Here is a 23480-nt window from a genome sequence, read left to right as displayed (position 1 = left end):
ACGTGGCAAAAATAATAAACAAGCAACAACAACAAAAGTAACAGAATGAGAGCGTTACGCACACCAGCGCGCATGCCTGCATTCCTCCAAACCGTTTAAAATATTTCTGTAATAAGCCTATTAAAAAGTTTTTGTAGTAAAACAGGGGCGGTTCAATGATTGGCTGTGTAAACTTTGGTGCAGTCTCATTGGTCGGAGAGATCTTTGAGAATGAAGGTGCTTTGAGGAGCCTTCTGGAATGTCTTTGAATGGGACTGGACTTGCGCTGCACCGGGCTCAAAAAATGCGCACTTAAACACTGGGTCATAACATTGGATTATCTGTATGTGGATATACTCTGTCTTTAACGGACTGACAAACGGACTCAGATTTAACGACAGGAGCAGGTCTGTTTCTCTGTGTGTGATCTGTCAAATAGTTTTCATCCAACTTAACTGGAAGCAGTTACATTTTAACGGACTATAATTCAACAATACGATCACAGTGCCGTTATTATATGCCCCTATCACTGGATATAAAGGAACTTTTATTGTAAATGTTTTTATATATTTATTTCCAAAATATTGTTTTTATCGGATTTGTGCCAGACATGACGACCTTTGCCCCTTTGCTTCTCGCTCTTGGCTCCATGGCGAGCGTTGCGTACGGGTGCCAACTGCCCACCGAGTGGCGTCCACTGAGTGAGAGCTGCCGTGCGGAACTGGCAGAGATCATTGTGTATGCCAAGGTGCTGGCAATTCACCGGGAGGAGTATGGCGGGGCAGAGGGCATCTACAACTCTCTGTATGGTTATGAGGGCGCTGAGGAAGGGTTACTCTACTCCGCAGAGGTGGAGCTCATGTGCGACCAGGCGTGGGGCAGCATGCTGGAGGTGCCGGCGGGCTCGCGCCTCAACCTGACAGGGCTGGGGTACCTGTCGTGCCAGTCTCACACCGTGATGGAGAACTACTCCTATATCTTCTTCCTCCGGTGAGTCAGGATGACCTGGTGAGTCAGGATGACTTGGTGAGTCAGGATGACCTGGTGACCGGGAACCTGTGTACATCGCACATAATCACAAATACATTTAAGAGTGTGATGCATCATAAACACACACAAAAACATAGACTTTACAGCATATAGGCCTACAATATTTAACTCCGCTATCCTCTTCTTTCTCGATGTACTGGGTGATATAATACAGACTTGAGCCCCTTTAGAGGTCACGTTTTGACCCTATAGGAAGCACGCACTCAGTCACTCACAGTGTTTGTTGGTTTACCTCCTACAGGATGGATGAGAACTACAACATCCTGCCCCACGGGGTCAACTTCCAGGACGCCATCTTCCCAGACACCGTAGAGAACCGCCGTACGTTCTCCAGCCTGTTCCAGTTCTCCAACTGCTCCCATGGCCAACCCCTCCAGACCTTCTCCCCAGAGTGGGACCCCCAGGAGGACAGCAGGGTAGGCCACGCAACACACTGCATGTACTGTACATAATGGGGGGGAGACAGAGAGAGAGGGGGAGGGAGAGAAAGATAGCTAGAGGGGAATATGGGTTTGAGAGGGAAAAAGAGAGAGAAAGGGAGAAAAATAGGGGAAAAGGTAGATGAATGGAGATAACAAGAGAAAGGGGCAGGAAGAGAGATGAGAAGGCAGGGTAGGGTCCTCTGGGTCCGAACAGCTGGAAATATAAGTTCTACCTGCTTGTAAAACGTCAACAGACAGCCACACGTGCACACACATGTATGCACGCTGGCACACACCTACCGTACACACACACACACACACACACACACACACACACACACACACACACACACACACACACACACACACACACACACACACACACACACAGATGTGTAGCAGAGTAGGGTTGTAACTAAGGCAAGCTATATTAAACTCTATTCTTTACAACCTTGTTGCCCCTGGATACAGCAGGTGCTCACATGTAGCTCCCCTCTCTCCAGATGTGTGTACATCTGCAGCAATCATCTCGCTGACCTTCACAGAGTAAAGCACAAACACACAGTCAGACATTCACCTCTGAGCCACCATCATCCTCAGACAGTACTCTGTTGTGTGAGATGTATTGACATGTCTCATTAGCTATAGAGACACAATTTAAGAATCAGACACAAAGACCGCACCAACACACAGACTGCCCACCCAGCTGACCGTGTGTTTGCATGTGTCTAGGTCACGCTGCTTAACTAGACTAACCTGACTCTGAGATCAAAGCAGTCATTGATTAAGTCATGTGACCTCCTGTCTCCTCTGATTCCCTAGGCATGAGATGTATTTCTACTGAGGTCAAGACAATACAGACACACACTCAGCCATTCCCAAGGTTCACTGGACCAAAAACTGTTGCTGACCTGGTCACATGCTCATAGTCATACCCCTTCGGGTGTTCACAGATCTGTAGACCTGAAAGGACTGGATAGGTGTTAGCAACATGCTAGAGGCTTCGCTTGGCCATGTATGTGGATTACACCTACGTACCCATTGTTTTCAAGACCTGCAGACACTGAAATGGAGGGATGGAGGGATGATGTCATGTGAAACCTCAGAGGTACAGTGGTCAGGTCTTCTCCTCTTCTTGTGTCTATCCCAGAGAGCCTGTAATACGTTGACCGAAGACTTGTGACACGCAGGGTGTCGAGTTTCTGATGGGTTAACGGGTTGAGAGGTTAGGGGTTAAAGACACTGCGTGGCGTGAGCCCAGGTACTGACATGCAGGGGTCGTAACCCCGGGGGGGGGTGGGTGGGTGTTGAAGCAGATGTGTGTGTTGTCAGAGTTTACGCTATGGAAATATAGACAAAGTTAATGAGAGAAAAACAGGCTTAAAAATTATACTACAAACCCTGTGGGAACCGATCAATGGAACCACAGCTCACACACACCCACACGCAGTGGTGTAGTGGAGGGTAAACGCAACTGAATGCAGTTTACCCACTTCTTGCTGGAAAATGCATTGAAAGTATAAGGAGTGTTACTTTTTTCACAACGGCCGACGATCAGAGTTTACCCACCTATTTTATCACCACTACGTCACTGCACACAGACACACACACACAGGTGTGAGGTTAACATGTGACTGAGGCTCTCTTCAGTGATGTGTTGGACAGATGGTGGTTAGTTCGGGATTGGCTGGGAGAGGCTAGGATGATGAGTCTAGCGCTGTCTGCTCTGTAGTTTTCCTGTGGGAACGCTGAGGTTCCAGATGGACATCCCATGCAGGCTGGAAAGCTGGATGGGAAGGTAAGATGAGAGCGCCTCCACTTACACCCAAACCCCCAATTAGCACTCGATTAATCCCCTTCTTATACACTCCAGAGCGGTTCCGGAGCACCAAAACGAATCCATGGACATTTTGTCCTCAGAATTCCTTCTCTCAAAAGACTTCCTCTCTTTTATTTAAGAGAAAAGCCTGCAGGGGTTGATAAATGAGAGATAAATAGAGACCGGTAAGAGAGAGAGAGAAAGAAGGAGGGAGGAAAACAAAGACATATTGGGGAGAGAGAAAAGAGAGGGAGGGAGAGATAAAGAGACTGGAGTTATAGGGAGATGTCGGGACAGATCTGGGTCTCTCATATGAACAAATGCCCCGTCCCGCAATGCTTCTCCAGCCTAAATACAGGAACACCTCTAAGCATCTTCATAACAGTCAGTGTGTTCTGTGACTCAGTCAGTCCTACCTGATGTCCAGAACTGTGGTAATAATAATGCAAAAGCCCTCCCTTTCTAACCCCTTTTAATGTTTCATTTAGTTGAATTCAGTCACAGCAAGGGTAAATACTTTGTCATCTAATGCACCCTAGCCTTCTTCCCTAGGGCATGGAAATCTCAAATTAGACCCCCTTCCCCCCAACTCCCCCATACATGCACTCAGTGGAGTATTCACAGTGTGTACTCTGCCAAACAGAAGGTCAGTGTATGCTCCATACTGTGGCTGCCACACTGTAACTCGAGCAGACCTGCATGCATACATACCAACCAAGATCCAAGGCGAAATTTGACGTCCGTCCAGGTAGCCAGGAAAGGGCTTAAAAACCTTCCACTAGGGGCAACGGTGAGCACCGTTACCATCAAGTATGCTTGTGATTTAGTCAGGCGTTGTGGATGGGGATGGTGGACGGGCGTAAACTGCGAGCTCTGGCTCCAAGGGTTGTGTGTTAAATCCCAGTGCAAATCTAACCATTTGGAATGAATGCCTAATTGAACTGTCATCGTTTCTGTTGTAACAGTAACCCTATCCCACCGTTGAGGACGTTTGGATACATACATGTTATGTTAGGAGAAATGGGAACAAATGTCAAAATCTGAAGTCAAATTGGTAAAATAGTGGGATCTTGTTGCACATTCAGTCACACACACACAGTCGCATTACTCACACACACAGACGGGGTTTAGATTAAGGTTTTACAGCTGCTCAGAGGCTGTAAGGAGGACGGACCTCTGTTCAGGTCAGAGGGTAGACTGCTGTGTGTGGTAATGGGTTTGTGTGTTTCTCGGTGTACGTGTCTTTTTGTGTGTCTGTGTGCGGGTGTGCCTGTTTCTCTAAGTGGTGTTTACACAGATGATCCTCCACAGCAAGCAGGTAACACCCGGATGTTTTGACAGGTGGTGCTGGGGATAGATAGATGGATGGTTGGGAGTTAGCTTTGGATAATGTCCCAAAGTACCAGGTCCCTAGCCCGCGACTAATGTGGTAAACAGCGAGGGAGAGACGCGACACACTGGTCTGGACAGGAGTCCGTTTGTTGGTGCAATATTAGCACAATTTTTTTTTGAGTTTGGATTGTTTTTTTCCCCTGGGGGGTTGAGACCTCTCGTTGTTTAGATCTGAAAAACCAACAGGTGTATTGGAAGGGGGCTGCACTGTCCCTGTTGGTGTTTGAGTAGGAGAACCAATCAGTCAAAAAACACAGCCCCCTTCATTATCGACAAGTCTTGCCGACAACATCAAAACAGGCTTTCCAGACTCGGAAGTCAGAAAGACACTGAGTTTGGTCTCAGGCAGACTACCAGGTCCCTGGATTGGGTGCAATGTCCCATTTAAACTGCCGTGTACGTGGCCGCGCACCTCCTCTAGGACTGCCACACAGGAGAAATGCCAGGCTGCACAGAAAAGCAAGTGATTGAACTTCACTGAGATCACCCCATTAGTTTGCACTATATAGATCAACGTTTTTTCTGTGATCGAATCAACATTATATCAGCCCATTTTCAATGCAACAAACCAAAACAAATCTAATTTTGCAAGATTGAGTCTTATCTTCTTGTAGGTAGAGCCAGAGCTCAACGGAGTAGAATTCTACTGGCAGGGGTAGCCCATGAGCGATCAGTTCAGATCAGAGCGCAGAGCCGCGGTGTTCACATTTGTTGATATTCTTTGCTAGTTAGCAAGTTATTAGCCCAGTTATAGATAAGTATTTGTTGAACAATGGGTAGAATTTTTTTTTTAAAGCAGTGATACCAACAAGAGCAGTTTGCGGGTTTCTTCTTTGTTTCCATGTTAAACTTTTACCATGCACCTGCAAAAAAAGATAGTTCAGATGTGCGAGTGCCTTTTGAATGATCAGCCCTTCATAATGTAAAAACTTTTTTAATTCAATGTAGGCCTGCATTGAACACCACATATTAGGCTACTTTAGGCTATATCATAGAAATCAAAAGCTATTTCCATGTGAAAATGTTATGGGATTGGCTCCATTGGTTTAGTTGGCTACTGTCTAAAATTGTAAGGGTACATCCTCAATGTTCACGGTAGATGCGTGGCGGAAGTTGCAAAAAATGTCAAGTTTCCACTAACTCAGTTCAAGTTTCCACTCACAAAACCTAAAATTTGCTCAGTGCCCCCAGAAAATGTGAGGGAACTTTGATTGGGTGGTTTAGTTTTTCTGAGGTAAACTATCACTACACTGTGTTAAAAACAACCCAATTTTGATTATTTGGTAACCCAGCGCTGGGTAAATATTGAACATATGCTGGGTTATCTTTACCCAGCCAGTTGGGGGGTGTGAATAACCCAACCTGTTGGGTTGTTTGGATTACCCAAACATGGGTTAATTTAACCATCAGTTGGGTTTTTATTCAGATTTATGCTGGGTAATGTTTTTATGTAATTCAATTATTATTTTCAGGAGGTGTGGCCTATTAGGGGTGTGTATTTCAGGGTTCTTTTTTGGGCCACCCGTGAGAGTGAATGTCATTACAGTTCATCATGTTAAGTTTGTACACTGCACATTTCAATGTTTCTTGAATATTTTTGCACATTACATTCTAATATACAATTAATAACATTATTATTTACATATCGTAACAAAGTGGTAACTATCCAAATATAACTCACACTTGTGTAAGCGTCATTAAAGTTACAAAAGTGTCAGTATTCAACCTTAACATGTCATGACAATACAACAGATGAACTGGAATTACAGTTACCCTCACAGGTGGCCAAAAACAACTTCCTGAAAGCTACGCCGCTACTAAGCCACGCCTCCAGTGTTCTGATCTGACCTGGTGGGTCATATCTCAATATGACCCAACATCAACAACCTTGCTCTTTTTATAGAAAACTCAACTAAGTGACCCAATACCTGCAACCCAACAGTTGGGTCATCCAAACAACCCACATTTTTTTGGAGTGCACACTGTCCACACATTTAACAGTCAGGACTCTAGTACTGGACTTTAGGAGTTACAGCATAGAGTTAAATTATTCGAGCTATCATGTTTTTCCTCCCAGATACCACTTTTGTTTATTAAAGGGAGATGGGATGCTCGTTAGGGCAGAATGTTTTGAGAGCTAGCCATTGGACAAAAACACGTCAACGCAACCCTCTGGGGATATATTAGGGGCCCGGGGCCCTCCGCAATGCCGACCTGAAGCCTAACGTAGCATTAGGAGGGGAAACCCCACAGAGAGGTCTCGCCCCCTCCAATGAGCTGGAAAATGATGGCCCCTCAGAACCGCCATAACTCCGGGAGAGATGATGGTGTACTATATTCCACAGAGGCTACATTGCACCTTGACTCATTGGAGGGGGCGGGACTAGCTGGACTAGCTAGCTACAGTACTGTTTCTCAGAGCTTCTTCCACCCAAACTCATAAGTGGGTCTTAGAGCCCTTAAAGAGTCAGGGCCCCTACTCCCTGTGGTCTCTCTCACAACCCCTGTGTTCATCAAGCCTGAGCATGTAACACGCACACACACGCATGCACACACACAGAGCGTCAGGTCTGTCAGAAACCCTTAGGAGAAGAAAGGCACCAGCCAAGGAGAAGTAACTAAAGCGGTGGAGATAAACGAACCAAAGGAACACACACTGATGGGAAGATGTCGTCACTGGGGCTCTCACGCTCTCCTCCTGATGCCAACAGAACATACTTACTGGCATGCTGTATTCGTACCCATGTTTACAGAAGACCCTCAGGTCAACTTCCCTGTTGCACTATGCTCAAATACATATTCAGACATTGATTTCACAAATTGAGTGTCATGCCCTTTGAAAATGGCGGGACACAAGTATCATCGAGTTGTACATTAAAAAGTTCACCAGATAGTGCACCCCCTTTAAAATGATTAGATGAATGACACTTCTGCTAATAGATATTTCCATCCAATGTTGATTTAATTTCTCTCTCTCCACACCTCTCTTTCTCTCTCTTCCTCCTCCCTCCCCATCCCCTCCAGCTCTTGTGCTCCTCGGTGCAGGGGGCTCTGTTCGAGGAGGAGGAGAAGAGCAGGAAGCAGCAGGAGCGCCTGGGCCAGCTGGAGAGGAGGAACAGGCAGCTGAAGGAGCGCGTCCGGAAGGTGAAGCGCTCCCTCCGGAACGCCAGGAAGAGCCAGCGCCGGGTGGAGCAGGAGAGGCAAGGGCTGGAGGAGAGGCTGAGGTCAGCAGAGAGACGGGCTGGGCACCACCTCAATACTATCACACAGGAGGCTACGCCCAACAGATACCAGGAGACTGTGTTACACCGCACGCCACACACACCGCTTTAGTCTTTGGACTGGATGTTGTTAAAGACTGCTGGGCAGTCTCTCTAATTCCTGTTGTTCACAGGCACACACTCAACACTCATTTAGTGCCATATATACTGTAGTTCCTACACACATTACATAGAGAGGGCATCCAGTAGCCCTCGAATAGCAATTTTGTCCAATTTGAATTAGTGAATGACTCGAGAGAATGAGAGGGAGAGAGATAGTGTATAGCTCCTATTAATACACAGCACTGTCATACAGCTGATGGATAGACAGATGAAATGATTTCATTTAGAGTGAGTATATGATGAGTGAATGAAGAAAGTGAGGTCACTTTCTGGTAGGTGTGTCTGTGGGCATTTGTTCCATGTGTTGTCTGTTGCTGTCCTCGTGCCAACACTACCAAAGAGAATGTCCATGAGGCATTGGGATCATTATGTATGAATGTATTACTGAAGCTGCATATAAACTCTAATCAGGATTACTAACGCTTGGGTGTTTTATTTCCAGATTACACAATCTGTTGTTTTTGGCCAAACAAACTACACACACCAACTGAAATTCCATTATTGGTAAAAAAACAAAACAAAAAAGAGGTAAAGAAAAGAGTGGAGGATGAAAGAGAGAGTTGTGGGTTGCTGTTACGGGCTCAATGGGTTTCCCTCTCTCCTCCAGGCACTGCGGGATAAAGCCAGATGTGCCACCCCCACAGAGAGAGACACACACACAGTCTTCACTGCCCTCCCCTTTTGCTGGAGTTCGTGTCCTAAGACTTGAACCTCATCACGAAGACCCCTACAGCCTCAATCTTCATCTGGGTCCATGAGCACAGGAAAACAAATACCTGTAACTGTAGGGGACAACACACACACACACACACACACACACTCCACTCTTCTATAGTCTGTCAGTCTATGCTAGGGACACAGAGCAGAACGGAATGTGCTTGCGTGCTTTTCTGGGCAGGAGAGAGGGAGACGCTCTATCAGTCTTTGGATTGGCCCTGAGAAAATCCCCAACATACCAGCTCAGATCCATCTCCAGTTAATCAGATGGACCCGCTGTCTGCCATTTTCTAGAAGCTAGAGATGAGGAAAGGGACAGAGAAGAACGAGGAAAACGATGAGAGGGAAAAGCAAGACAAGGAACATGTGATGATGGAGTAGGAAAAGGAGGAGAACGAGGAAGGAGAGAAAGATCGTTCTGGTTGCCGTTTCAGTATATCCCATCGATTGTAGGCCATCTATGGAGCCTAAATAGGAGAGAGTGGGAGGGATGAGGGTCTGTGTATCTGGGCACAGAGGAGAGAGAGGGAAACACTTTAAAAGGCAAAAAGATAAGGGAACCCAAAACCTCTCAACTATCCCCCCGCACCACTCACACGCACCATAACCTCTCGTCCAACAACAGCAGGCCCCCCCCCCACCCACACTTGCTCAACTCGCTTTGAGAATGTCATATTGTGCGTGTGTCTAAGTGTGTGTGTTGCTTTGAGTTTGTTAACGTCTATGAGAGAATGATCTCCCTGAGCTTCTCTTTGCATTCCTCTGACCAGGAGAGCAAAAAGACAGACGCAGGGGGGGGGCGACAATGTAAACAAGACGAATGGGTTGGAATTTGCACACGACTCAGAGTCCAGATCCATTGTACGGGTTCAAAGGTCAATAACTGTGAGAGGAGAGAGGCTGACGTGCTGGGAGTGAGTATGAGAGGTGCGTAATGTGGCTGCAGTTTGAATTGGCCCCCAGTTCCAGAAGAACTACAGGTCAATCTCAGACCACTTTCACCAATTAAAGTCCAATCACACTTGGCGATAAGTGGCTAGTTCTAACTATATTAGTGAATTAACAGTCATTTGCTATACAATTAGAAATAAAGTGTATTGGGAAAACACAACATTGATGCCTGAGGCAATTGTTTTGTGAGCATGTAGATCAATGTGCCTTCACATTCACTCAGACCAAGGGTCATAGATGGACCTGAAGTGGGTCTGTGAGAGGAACATCTGTGAATCTGCTAGACATCTGTCAAATGTCTGTCTGTTGAGCATCTGTGGTGTGTCTGAAGTCAGGGGTTGTGTGCATGGAAGGGTTATGGAGGGACACGACTCCTTTGTAATCTTTCTCTGGTCGTCAAGGCAAAAAGGTCAGGGGTCAACAAACAAGCCAATTAGAAGTGGAAATCAATCTAAGTGCAAAAACAAACTTTGAATGGCTTAAAGTGTAGTAATCCCTGCACAAAGACACACGGAGACGGTTGCTTTATGATTGTTCAGGATTTATTTCAGGAGAGAAAAAAACTAAAATCAGTCATTCTGGCCTCTGTCGTCGTCATGGTAACTGATATGTGCACATGATTGTCGAAGGCATCGGATATACAAGCCCCATAACAGAAGGTCATCACAGCACAGTAAGAGTGGCAGGGCAACTCACTCTGCCACACAAAATGGAAGGTGGTGTCTGCTTAACGAAGTAGGAAGAAAGTTGCCCCTTACCACTGATACAAGGTCAGATATTTTCTCTTCCCCCTAATGGTTTAGGTTCAGATCAAAGGAGGATATGCTGATCCTAGATCTATGGTTGTTAGTATATCTATTAGTTAGGGTTCAGATTGAGGGAGGATATTCTGATCCGAGATTTATGTTTGAGTTAGTATCTAATGGTTAAGCTTTAGATTGAGGGAGAGTTTTCTGATCCTAGATCTGTGGTTAAGGGGAACATCTACCAGGAGTCGTTAGTGAGAGACCGCCACACAAGATGGAGGTTTGTTTTGGTCACATGCAGCGTAAATATGGCCCATTCCCCGAGCTCTGGACTTCACAGGAACCCACAGGGAGATGCAGTGGTCCCCAACAATACTCTGCTCTCTATGGACACATTGATCATCTTCTTTAGATACAGATACTGACATCATACAATGGCATATAAAAGTTAATGCAAACACTTGTGGAGTTGGATTTATTTAAGCACTTTTCAACATGCTTTGCATTTCATCTTCAGAAAAAAGCGTTGCGATGCATTGTGGGATTTTTCTCTCCCTCATGACAGCTGATCATGGGCATGTGTTTAGGTGTGTTGGGGCGCCTGTTGCCGTAGTGTCAGTGAGCAAGGGGGTAAAGTGGACGACCGATGACTTAGTCAGATGGTTTTTATTTGTATTTTCTTTAGTCGGATATTGTTTAGAATATTGATGGCGTCGTCTCCATGGTAACGCCGCAGATGGCAGTTACTGAGTGTTCAGTACGGTATGCTCTGAATATCGTGGTATCAAAGCTTGGTGTGGTGCGGGATGGAGGTGTGGGGGGCTGTAGCTAATTTAAAACACATTAAACATTCCAAAGAGAATACAAATCAACCCCCCACACACAAACACACACACACACACACACGCCCGCCCGAACTGCACAACATTCGCATAGGTTATCTTACAAATTAGCATTCATATTTACAAGACGTTTCCAACAAATATATCCATTCATATCCGAAAACAATACATGCTTGCCTCGATTAAAATAAATAAATAAACAAAAACGGAGCCCTAAAGTAAAGCCCACCCACCCCCTAAAATAATCCAGTCGATGACATCACACTTGATGGTTGACCCAGGACCACGAGGCCAGATAATAATACTGCACTTTGACCTCTATATGTAGGCTATTTGCAGGCTATATGCAGGGCTGTGTCTGGCCATAGTCTGGTTAGGGGACCCTGGTGTCGTGAGCGTAACAGTCCCAGTGTTAGGTGAAACTTCTACAGTATACAGTGAACTGGTCTTAAAGTAACTTGAAAGAAAAAGAGAGGGATTGGAGGGGTGGGACAGAGAGAAAAGGAGAAGGCAAGGGGGAGAGAAATAGAAAACATCTGGTCTTCTGTCATCTTTCTCCAGATTATCAGAGTTCAGTCCTTCGTTTCAAAACAATCCATTTCTCAGTGGGGATCGGCCAGGGTCGTAGGTCTAGCTCATAGCTAACCATCAGTGTTTAATCAGGTATAATCAGTGTCCACATATTCTCTGTTTCAACAGTGCTTTGGCTAGACATTACAATGACATAAAGGGATCGTTGGACTTGCATCTAACTGTGTAGACAAATCTATGCTCGCGACCGGTTTCTACAGCAACAAGGGTCACCACGGCACCCAGTCCAAATCCCTGAGAACTTGTGTACTGGGTGCCGGTTGATGATGTCATCACAATGATGGCTCTTGTGGTGAGGTCATGGCTTTGTAAAAGGGATGGGGGTAGAGACAACAGCTCCACCATCTTGGATCCTGGGAAACTGATACAGTAGGTCAAGGTTTCCCCATGCTGACACAACACTACAGAGATGGCTGCTCTTTTTCATGGGCTTTTTCTGAGGCACATTTGGAAGTGCCTGGTTTCCCACCTGTAGCCCCTGATCTTTAGGATGGGAAACCCCACAGGTAACTAACAGGTGATGGTTAAAACTTTAACAGGGGACATCCCTGTCCAGCACTCTCCAACTCGATCCCAAACCTGCAGTGTGTTTTATAATATACTGTATATGCGTCCCATATAGGGTGGTCGTTATAAAAGTCTTATAAAGTAAGACAATAATTAAACATAGTGCATGTTTCCCTTAACAAATAAGTTGTACAATGCTCTGACCCCATTTTGGGTATTTCAAAACTGTTTACAATCTCCATTCTCTGTCTGATAAATTCACGTAGATGAAGAGTCTAACTTGGTAGCTGTACACACATTATCTAGGTCTGAAACCGCGTCCAAACCTCAACATGCAAATAGATAAAGCGCTTACTCATGAAACATCACACAACAGTCTTATGGTAATTTTAAAGCACGTCTTAAACACGGGCGCGAACATAAACATGGGAAAAAAAAGCGCAAGAAAACACAAATGAAAAATGATCCAGTTGGTAACTGTTAACCCAGAGGATGAATTAAAGAAAATAAACAGACTTTAAAAACTCACAAGTAGGACCTTCTAGAAGATGCCGGAAAGACTACAGGGAAATTGAGTTTGACTGACGTAGACTACGCCCAATCCGACGGCAGCTTCTGAAAACACACCCACTTCACTCATCATGGTTTCGGACAGAAACAAACACTCAAAAGGTAAACCAATTAATAATGCTCTCGGAGTGGGTGTGGTTCCACAGAGTCGACACAATGGGCGTGTCCAAGGTGAGTATGGCGTGTTGTGATTGGTGCAATGGGTTTAGAGTCCTCTGCTCTCCCAGTCCTCCCAGATGCAGCGTGGGGGAGGGGCAGGGCGGGGGGCAGGCTGGGTGGGGGTAGTAGGGGCACGGTAAGGAAGGGGAGGGTGCGGTTTTCGCCCCTCTCTCTCTCACAGCGCCGTAGCCTCCCAGCTGGTCCCCCGCGGGACCTGGCGTCACTTAGTCTCTGTTAGTACCGTGGCAACAGTGGATGGGTGGGGCCGGGCGAGCTCCGCCCCCCCGGAAGGGACAGAGGAGGCTGCAGACGCCAGGCTGCAGGGGGTGGGAGTGGCTGGGGCACCTGGGGGGAGAACAGAGGCTATGAACACACAGTCAGAACTAACAAACTGGTAGTCGGTGTTTACTAGTTCATGGTTTGTGTGTTTGTGTGGATGCATACATGTCCACTTACAGTCCTTGTGAGGTGAGTCAACAGAAAAGCTCTTCATAATGGCTGCATTAGGGTTCTGGCTCCGAGTCTGGCTTGGACTCAGAGAGGGTTGAGTAGAGCTCTGGCTAGGGGTCTGGTTGGGAGTCTGGTTGGCCTGGTTCTGGTTGGCCTGGTTCCGTTGGTTCTGCATCTGTGCGGCCCGGCTGTTAGGAGGGTGAGGGTGAGAGCTGTCCATGCTCTGGCCCATACTGCTGCTCAACTGCAGTCTCCTCATGTGTCGCACCACTGCAGTGGCATTGAAGGCTTGCTGGAGAGGGAGAGAGAGAGAGAGGGGAGGAGAGAGAGAGGGGAGGAGAGAGAGAGAGAGGGGGGAGAGAGAGAGAGAGAGGGGAGGAGAGAGAGAGGGGAAGAGAGGGGAAGAGAGGGAAGAGCGAGAGAGAAGAAAGAGAGAGGAAGAGAGCGAGAGAGAAGACAAGAGAGCGAGAGAGAAGAAAGAGAGCAAGAGAAGATAGAGAGAGAGGAGAGAGAGAGAGGAGAGAGAGAGAGGGGAGGAGAGAGAGAGGGGAAGAGAGAGGAAGAGAGAGAAGAGCGAGAGAGAAGAAAGAGAGAGCGAGAGAGAAGACAAGAGAGCGAGAGAGAAGAAAGAGAGCAAGAGAAGAGAGAGAGAGAGGAGAGAGAGAGAGGAGAGAGAGAGAGGGGAGAGAGAGAGGGGAGAGAGAGGGGAGAGAGAGAGGGGAGGAGAGAGAGAGGGGAAGAGAGAGGAAGAGAGAGAAGAGCGAGAGAGAAGAAAGAGAGAGGAAGAGAGCGAGAGAGAAGACAAGAGAGCGAGAGAGAAGAAAGAGAGCAAGAGAAGAGAGAGAGAGAGGAGAGAGAGAGAGGAGAGAGAGAGAGGGGAGGAGAGAGGGGAGGAGAGAGAGAGGGGAAGAGAGAGGAAGAGAGAGAAGAGCGAGAGAGAAGAAAGAGAGAGGAAGAGAGCGAGAGAGAAGACAAGAGAGCGAGAGAGAAGAAAGAGAGCAAGAGAAGAGAGAGAGGGAGAAAGAGAGAGAGGAAGAGAGAGAGAGGAAGAGAGAGAGGAGAGAGAGAGAGAGGAGAGAGAGAGAGGGGGGAAGAGAGAGAGGAAGAGACCAGTGTATGATTTATAAACACTACATTAAATAAGCAATCATTCAGACACACTCGGACACTTGAATGACACTCAGACATTTATTACCATACATGCAAACCTACCCTCCATTTGCTCTTGGCAAAGTTTTTCCTGATCTGCCTGCTCACAGACTCGTGGATGTTCTTGCAGAGGGCCGTGTCCCCAGCGATCCTGAACACACACACAGACACTTTAACATCCCATAATACCCACATGAGTGTGTGTGTGTGGGTGTGTGTGTGCGCTCGAGCGCGTTTATGATCGGTGTGTGTTGTCTCTCACCATGGGTGTCTGAGGGCCTGGTCACAGGTGAAGCGCTTCGCCGGGTCTTTCTCCATCAGACTGCCGATAAAGTCTTTGGCTGTGAAAAACCCATGAGGGAACAGTAGCTCACACTCATCACAACATACACAAACAGTCCACAGTTCAAGGCACATGGTTTCCCACACTCCCTGGCCAGTGTACCGAACACCTGGATGAAGCCTCCGCTCTCTTCCTGTAATAACTACTGTTGTTTCATGGTTTACTGGTTAGACTGGTGCCAAACTGGAGAATATAGGGTTCTCAGATCAGGTCTGTGATGACCTCTTAAAAACACACACAAATTCCAAGAGGACGACGTCACAGCATAGAGAAAGTAGCTATGTTGGTGTGGTGTCCATATTTGCCAGACGGGAGGAAGAAGAGGAGGATGCTCTGTCTGAAGGGGATTACTCACTCCATTAGACACACACACACACACACACACACACACACACCTTACCTGAATCAGATATGTCGTCCCAGTATGGCGCGTCAAACTCATAGTCTGCTTTGAGGATCTGCTCAAAGAGCTTGGAGTCATTCTCATCGTAGAATGGAGGATAGCCGCACAACCTGTAGACAGAGACAGGAAGTGAGCTCATAAAAAAAAAAGTTAACATGCATTTACTTCCTACCTCAGGGAATCGTTTCCTTTCAAGATGATAATAGAATAACATGATGACGAATGAGACAAATGCTGGAACAACTATTCAATTGATAAACTGACAAGGTGACTGTAATGTATCCTAAACCTTTTCTCTGTCTGCTCTCCTAACCTCATCCTGGACTAATTGAACTTCTTGTGGCAAAACGATTTCCATAGAAAACATTAGCCGCCATTATGATCGAACCTCATTAAAATGCCTTTCTCCATCAAGAAGCTGTTCTGCCTGATGTGGCCGCAATGAGCTTTCTGTTTTTGTGCTTTCACATTTGGTTAAAGACTTGCGCGCCATTCCTCCCCAGGAGCCGGAGCGATTATTCCACCTGATTACCTGATGCGATCTTGTCACACCTGAGGAGAGACCCAACCAGGCATGCCGAGCCGGATTGTGTGGAGGCGCTCGGAAATGGGCTAACGAGTTCCAAGGCCCGTGCTAATGGCTAAATGACAAGACGGGAGTAGCTCACTGACCACTGGGAACTCACTGAGGAAACATCAAGGGGTCCAACATCGGGCCTCAACCCAACACTACCATCCACAACTGGATATTCTTGGATTTAATCTATTTACTTGAACTCTAAACACATATTTGGTCTAATTTAATATTGCCTAGGCTATTCACAAGGATGTTTGAGGACTACTTATTGAACATACAAACATTCACAGTTTAATCCACCAGCTAGACTGACTGACTGTGTGAACGCTGTTTCTCAGACATTTATTTATCCTCCCTCACATGTGTACAGTAGAGGTGACAGGAGTGCACACACACACACACACACACACACACACACACACACACACACACACCTCTAATGACCCAGTGACACCTAGTGATCCTTATATCCAAAGCTGTGTAAGCATGGAGAGTTACATAACTACATCAATAAACCGACAGAGATGGATAAACAGGTGAAAATAAAGAACAGAAGGATGTCTGAGCTATTGGGACGGGAGAAAGAACAAGGGAAGAGGAGAAGGGTGAGAGATAGAACCAGAGGGCAGAGCCTGCTTTGCACATCAGAGCGACAAACCATCGAGAGCCAAGAACAACACAGAAGGGGAGAGGGGAGCAAAAATGAGGAACGTTTTCAGCGGATGAGGAAGATTTGCCCTGATGCTCTAACTCACACCTTTCAATCGTTCTCACAGCCTTTATTGTTCCATTGCCCCTATTCACCCTGTCCCTAACGATAAACTCTAACCCCTAACCCCCGCCCCTAACCCCTATTCTCCCTGTCCCTAACCCTGAACTCTAACCCCTAATACACACACATACACACACGCCTGGAACTCAGTCAGCGAGAGCTGGAACACACACAGCGCTAAATCTGCCCTCTGACTCAGAGGTAGTCCACACACAGACAGAGGGGTGAAAAACAAAAGAGAGACATGTTGAAAAGTCTGTTTTTTCTCCTCAGAAGCACTATGTCCATACATGGTGACTGAGCAGAGTGTAGCAGACCAACATCTGGCTCTGATGAAAGGAAAGAGAGAGGCATGATGTTGTGTCATTCTCCATTACAAAACACACAAACATCCACGCACACAGACAAACACACACGCACAATAAGTCAAACGTGTGTGCAAACTTGTGAAATGCAGCTGCACTCTAGAAGGATCCAAACCAAGTCCCTCAATATAAAGCTGTGAATTCTGCCCTCATGGCATTGACTGGGTATGGGAACACATAGCATGTCTGTAGGAGTTGTACAATTGACTATAGAAACTTACAGGATGTATGCAATGACTCCGATGGACCAGCAGTCCACTGCCTTACTGTAGGGCTTCTGAGCAAGAACCTCTGGAGCTGAGAGAGAGAAAAAGGAGCGAGACGAAGGGAGAGATGTAGAAAGAGGGGGATGAGACGTTGATGACATAACTGGAGACAGTCAGAGATGGAGAGACGGACACAGAGACGTGTTCTCCCCCCTGGATTACCAGAGCTGGAGCTCATCCTATCAGAGGCCGTGATCCCCCCCCCCCCCCCCCCCACACCCCCGTGGGCGATTATCGAGACTGAGAGAAGCCTGTCCAGACTAATCAATGATAACAGCCCAGCCAAAATAGAACTGAGCCCACCCAAACAACGGTCGACAAACAGAACAATATTGAAAACTGAGGTAAATACAGATCACAGGAAACACGCACACCCACAGACAGCCAGACACTGTGTGTGCACACAGAGGCTCAAATGTTATACTTTCTTCACTTGTGCTGGGCTGAGCGTGTGTTGCGTATCTCCTCTAACAATATGGCCGACGTGTGTGTGTGTGTTTGTACACAGTATGTGTATGCGTGTGTCCGCTCTGACGGTGGGCCTGTCCAAACCACAGAGTCTGGTCTTAATTCAGCCAGGCGCTAACCCTGGGCTATTCGTACCTCAGGAATGCAGGCTTCTCAATGCCATCATCCAGTACCTGCTATATTTAGCAGCATTTCTAATGCAGCAACCGTCACATTGCAGCCTTTTAGAAAAGCCCTACAGCAGATGGGGAGGGAGGGACGGAGGGACAAAAACTGCAGTGGCCTCATCTGAAGAGATTGTGGGATAGAGGGAGGAGGAAGGATGAGACACTTCCAATGTCATTAACTTCTCTAGGATAGGGGGCAGCATTTGTAATTTTGTATGAAAAGCTACTCATCACCAGAAGATAAGATTTGCATAGTATTAGTAGATTTGGATAGAAAACACTCTGAAGTTTCTAAAACTGTTTGAATTATGTATGTGAGTATAAACAGAACTTATGTAGCAGGCGAAACCCAGAGGACAAACAATTCAGATGTTTTTTTTTTTAGGTCACTCTCTTTTCAATGGGTTTTCATTGGGAATCCAGATTTATAAGGGACTTGCTTGCAGTTCCTACCACTTCCACTGGATGTCACCAGTCTTTAGAAATTGGTTGAGGTTATTCCTTTGTGTAATGAAGAAGTACGGCCATCTTGAACGAGGGTCACTTCATGTGTACTTTTTGATAGAGGCGCATGACCAGAAAGCATGCTTCAGTTTGTTTTCTTCCTGTATTGAACACAGATCATCCCTTCTTCAATTTATCGATTATTTACTTTAAAAAATACCTAAAGTTGTATTACAAAAGTAGTTTGAAATGTTTTGGCAAAGTTTACAGGTAACTTTAGAGATATTTTGTAGTCACGTTGCGCAAGTTGGAATCTGTGTTTTTCTGGATCAAACGCGCCAAATAAATTGACATTTTGGATATATATGGACGGAATTAATCAAACAAAAGGACCATTTGTGATGTTTATGGGACATATTGGAGCCAACAGAAGACGCTCGTCAAAGGTAATGCATGATTTATATTTTTATTTCTGGTTTTGTGTCACGCCTGCAGGGTTGAAATATGTTTTCTCTCTTTTGTTTATGAAGGTGCTATCCTCAGATAATAGCATCGTTTGCTTTCGCCGAAAAGCCTTTTTGAAATCTGACATGTCGGCTGGATTCACAACACGTGTAGCTTTAATTTGGTATCTTAAATGTGTGATTTCATGAAAGTTTGATTTTTATAGAAATTAATTTTAATTTGGCGCTTTGCATTTTCTCTGGCTTTTGGCCAAGTGTGATGCTACCGTCCCACATATCCCAGGGAGGTTAACTTGTAAGGTGTTGTTTAGCTGGCCTACAGTACACCGACTATAGTTCCCGATGGATAAACTTAAACAAGTGTCTGCTAACTGACTTGCATGTGGATGTAGGGACGTGGACAGGAGCCGGCAGATAAGACGTCAACATGATGAGTCTTCAGAGTGTCTGACTACCAGAGGTACCGTCCTACTTGTCAACATGATGAGTCTTCAGAGTGTCTGACTACCAGAGGTACCGTCCTACAAGTCAACATGATGAGTCTTCAGAGTGTCTGACTACAAGAGATACCGTCCTACACGTCAACATGATGAGACTTTAGAGTGTCTGACTACTAGCACTCAATGACACACACATGCAAAAACAGTGCCAGGGCTACAGTATATAAATCCCCATGTGTGGCAGAGTTGACACACACACACACACACACACACACACACACACACACGGCTACAGTATATAAATCCCCATGTGTGGCACAGAGTTGACACACACACACACACACAGCCAGGGCTACAGTATATAAATCCCCATGTGTGGCACAGAGTTGACAGCCCTCTAGCGCGTAGTGAACTGCAGTAGAGCGCCCCGCCATGTTGGCCGTCTGACTCAGTCGCTCTGTTAAAAAGGGGAAAGCAGGCGACTGGGGGCAGGGTCTGTCAGCGTGTGATAAGACCTTCTTACTCCAGAGGCAGGATGTCTGTGTGTGTGAGCTGCACACAGATGCGCCCTCCCCCATTGCACGCACATAATTAAAGCAGTGGGATTTCACCTACAGTATACTGTATTATGCAGTGTGCCATTTATGTAAAGCACAGTGATCGCATCACACTCAGTAAGAGTGAGCACTTAGACAATGTAGCATACGACTTTGGAAAGGACGGTAGCCTAAAACCCCAAAAAGACTTGCTTCCAGTATTAACATTTCAGTAGCTGACGACACAAGGTATATTAACAAGTGGCATTAACTTCTAAGTAAGGACATTTAAGGTTATGGGGTGGGGGGGCATCTCTTCTTACCCACGTATCCCGGCGTTCCGCACGCGGTTGACATGACATCCCCGCTGCCCTCCATCTTGGACAGACCAAAGTCACTGATCATGATCTTAGACTCGTCCTGGGGGTTAAAATACAGCAGGTTCTCTGGCTGGAGAGAGCAGACAGAGGGAGAGAGCAGACAGAGGGAGAGAGCAGACAGAGGGAGAGAGCAGACAGAGGGAGAGAGCGGACAGAGGGAGAGAGCGGACAGAGGGAGAGAGCGGACAGAGGGAGAGATAGAGGGATCGTGTTAACCACAAACGGAGCTCTCCCATCCTTGGATCTCTACTTACCCTGAACGTACTGTAGATATAAAACCGTAATAATTTGTCAAAGGCAGTCTATAACCCTTCAACACAGTCTATAACCAAAAAGAAAGGAGGACCAAGGCACTCTTCATATAATTAATTCAAATGGCTTTCAATAGTGTTCAATAGTACTCCCTGACGAAATGCTTCGTAAAAAAAACGTTGTTTCTATTGAAAATGCCATACTAATAAAGCCATTTGAATTAATTATATGAAGAGTGCCTTGGTCCTCCTTCCTTTTTTTGTTTGTTTGAATTTTTACCCCGTTTTCTCCAATTGTTTAGTAGCTACTATCTTGTCTCATCGCTACAACTCCCGTACAGGCTCAGGAGAGGAAGGTTTAAAGTCATGCATCCTCCGATACACAACCCAACCAAGCCGCACTGCTTCTTAACACAGCGCGCATCCAACCCGGAAGCCAGCCGCACCAATGTGTCGGAAGAAACACCGTGCACCTGGCAACCTTGGTTAGCGCACTGGGCCCGGCCCACCACAGGAGTCGCTGATGCGCGATGAGACAAGGATTTCCCTACCGGCCAAACCCAAACCCTCGCGGCCGGTTACGACAGAGCCTGAGCGCGAACCCAGAGTCTCTGGTGGCACAACTGGCGCTGCAGTACAGCGCCCTTAACCACTGCGCCACCCGGGAGGCCCTCCTTCCTTTTTGATGACCAATTTACCCCGTTTACCAAAGAGCACCTTCTATCTACCAAAATGTACTATTGTGTACCTTAGTAGCGCTTCCCTTCCTCCTCTTTCTACAGTCTATAACCCTTCAACACAGTACAGTTATGTTGCCGTCTGTTTTATGACGCCGTATGACCGTACTCCTCTCTCTCAGTGGAGTCCGCTATGTGGTATATTTCACAGAAGCCACTGCGTGTTGTGACCCGCTAAGCGGCATAAATCACAAACGCAAGCTGCACCTCACCACCGCAATGAATCACGGCCCATAAAACACAAGTGACACGCTCATGTCAAGATGCAGGGGGGAGTAGACAGGGTTTGTGTGTGCGAGTGTGTGTGTCACCGTCACCTTCAGGTCTCTGTGGACGATGCCCAACTTGTGGAGGTAGTCGACAGCGTCTAGCACCTGTCTGATGAGAGTACTGGCATCTTTCTCTGTGTAGAACCCCTTCTCCACGATACGGTCAAACAACTCACCTCCCGAGACTCTGTGACAGACAGAGAGGGGGTCAGTAAAAAAGGTAAGTAAAACAGACACAAACACACATCTGGAGGGAACCTGTTATCATGAGACAGATCCACTGAGACTTCATTTATGAGCTATACGAATCTGTCGCCATTCAACCGTATGCGTGTGTGTGTGTGTGTGTGTGTGTGTGTGTTTGACACATGTGTGTACCCCACAGTGGGGGTATGCTTTGACCCATTCTAACCCGCTGCTCCACTAAACTTAACCCTTCATGCCCCATACTATCACGACCAATCAACGTGCACCATACAGTCTAAAACTAACTGTATAGGGAGAACTGTAGCAGAGAGAGAGAGGACAGGAGATGGGAGGGAAACAAAATCTAAAACAAAGAAACTGAGAAAAAAGGTCTCATTTTTCTCGTATCATAGATTCACACAGTGGAGGATAGCTAAGCTTCAGACTGTGTGTGTGTGTGTGTGTGTCAGACGGTGCCCGTGCCGTTTTACAGGTTTGTGTTAAGACTAAGCCAGATTGTTGTTGTTTTTTAAGCGCCAGAACAGCCACAGGCCAGAAGCTGAACATCCCAGAACTTTCCTCAGTCCTCAACAGCTAGCTGGCACAGGGCAGTATAGATGGCTGCTAAGCACTGATCTAAGGACAGATTTGTAGTCTGTCCGGCCGTCCCTTATGGTTATGGAAAGGGTAAACTGATCCTGGGTCTGCCACTAACAGAACAGCTCAGTGCACTGGTCATTAGTTTAGTGGCACTCCGCTGTATCTGAGCAGGGTGTCGTCACTGCGTAGCACTGCAGAGAACCTATGTAAATACTGGAGGTCTCTGGCTGACTGTCGGGGTAAAGTAGCTTTCTGTCACATTCCACCACAAGGGGGAGTAGCCAACCACTCATCTCTAATAGTGCCACAGTCCGTAATGACTAGTTCTGAGGGAGGAAGGGATAAAATAAATAAATGTAAGTCAAATGACTCTATATTAGGTTTAACATGCTTTAGAACCAAGAGAGACATTAAAATGCCTAGTATGTACGGTAAGAAGATTAATGAGGTAGAATCTGTCTCTTATGACTGGTCTCCGTTTGTACTGACAAGCACAATATGGAAACAACGGAGGAAGGACATTTTGCATTTCCACAGGTACACAGCTCCCTCTCCTGGTTCCTGTATTGACCCCACCGACTGTTTCTGTTGTCTCGCGCTCTCATGTTTGACATGTCCCCTGAAGGCACCTGGCTGCAGTCCTCGTATATACACTATTGATAAACAGACAGCTGACCTTCAATAGAAAGTCATGTCACGCCAAGGACTACCAGGAAGTACTGTTTTGATCCACTGAGGTTAGTACTTTCATATTGACCCAATAAAGTCTCTCTCGGTGCCCCTGTGTATGGCGTTTGGGAAGCAAATGTACTGTACCTTTTTCCTCAGTATTGAGTTGACAGACGGTGCAGCAGGAGCCTGAGGGGCTGCTCCTCTCCTCTGATCCCCATGGGGGCGCTGTAACCATGATCCTTACTGGTATTCCGATTAACCCACACACTGAACCATAAACAGCCTCAACTAGAACTAAATACTGATCTTGGATCAGCTTAAATCAATCACAATTCTAACCTTAACCGCCATAAGATACAAACATAACTGTCAATCTACAATAACAACCTATACTACAAAAGATCGACAAGTTT

At 46.4% G+C, this 23480-nt stretch overlaps 2 protein-coding genes across 3 annotated transcripts in view; one reads left to right on the top strand and one right to left on the bottom strand.

Annotated features, from left to right (window-relative positions):
* Positions 1-187: 187 nt before the first annotated feature.
* Positions 188-8461, top strand: LOC139378635 (coiled-coil domain-containing protein 3-like). Of its 2 annotated transcripts, XM_071120981.1 has the most exons (4): positions 341-969; positions 1271-1445; positions 3184-3249; positions 7687-8134. In XM_071120981.1, exons 1-4 carry the CDS (start codon positions 536-538, stop codon positions 7993-7995), a joined length of 984 nt encoding a protein of 327 aa, XP_070977082.1. In that variant the 5' UTR covers positions 341-535; the 3' UTR covers positions 7996-8134. The 2 variants fall into 2 exon arrangements, with proteins under 2 accessions (XP_070977083.1, XP_070977082.1); XM_071120982.1 differs by lacking the exon at positions 3184-3249 and having other exon boundaries at positions 188-969; positions 7687-8461.
* Positions 8462-10237: 1776 nt separating this feature from the next.
* LOC139378634 (calcium/calmodulin-dependent protein kinase type 1D-like) overlaps positions 10238-23480 on the bottom strand; it is a 62080-nt gene continuing 48837 nt past the window's right edge. The window contains exons 4-11 of the mRNA XM_071120978.1: positions 21658-21796; positions 20296-20422; positions 17409-17484; positions 15471-15583; positions 14990-15068; positions 14791-14878; positions 13585-13870; positions 10238-13473 (exon numbers count right to left, since the gene is read on the bottom strand). Coding sequence (XP_070977079.1) covers positions 13349-13473; positions 13585-13870; positions 14791-14878; positions 14990-15068; positions 15471-15583; positions 17409-17484; positions 20296-20422; positions 21658-21796 — 1033 coding nt within the window. The 3' untranslated portion in view covers positions 10238-13348. The remainder of the gene's footprint in view (positions 13474-13584; positions 13871-14790; positions 14879-14989; positions 15069-15470; positions 15584-17408; positions 17485-20295; positions 20423-21657; positions 21797-23480) is intronic.

This window comes from Oncorhynchus clarkii, chromosome 21 (assembly GCF_045791955.1).
Source record: "Oncorhynchus clarkii lewisi isolate Uvic-CL-2024 chromosome 21, UVic_Ocla_1.0, whole genome shotgun sequence".
In the NCBI taxonomy this organism is placed as follows: Eukaryota; Metazoa; Chordata; class Actinopteri; order Salmoniformes; family Salmonidae; genus Oncorhynchus; species Oncorhynchus clarkii.
Note: the sequence above shows the minus strand (reverse complement) of the source record. Positions and strands in the feature narration are given on the sequence as shown.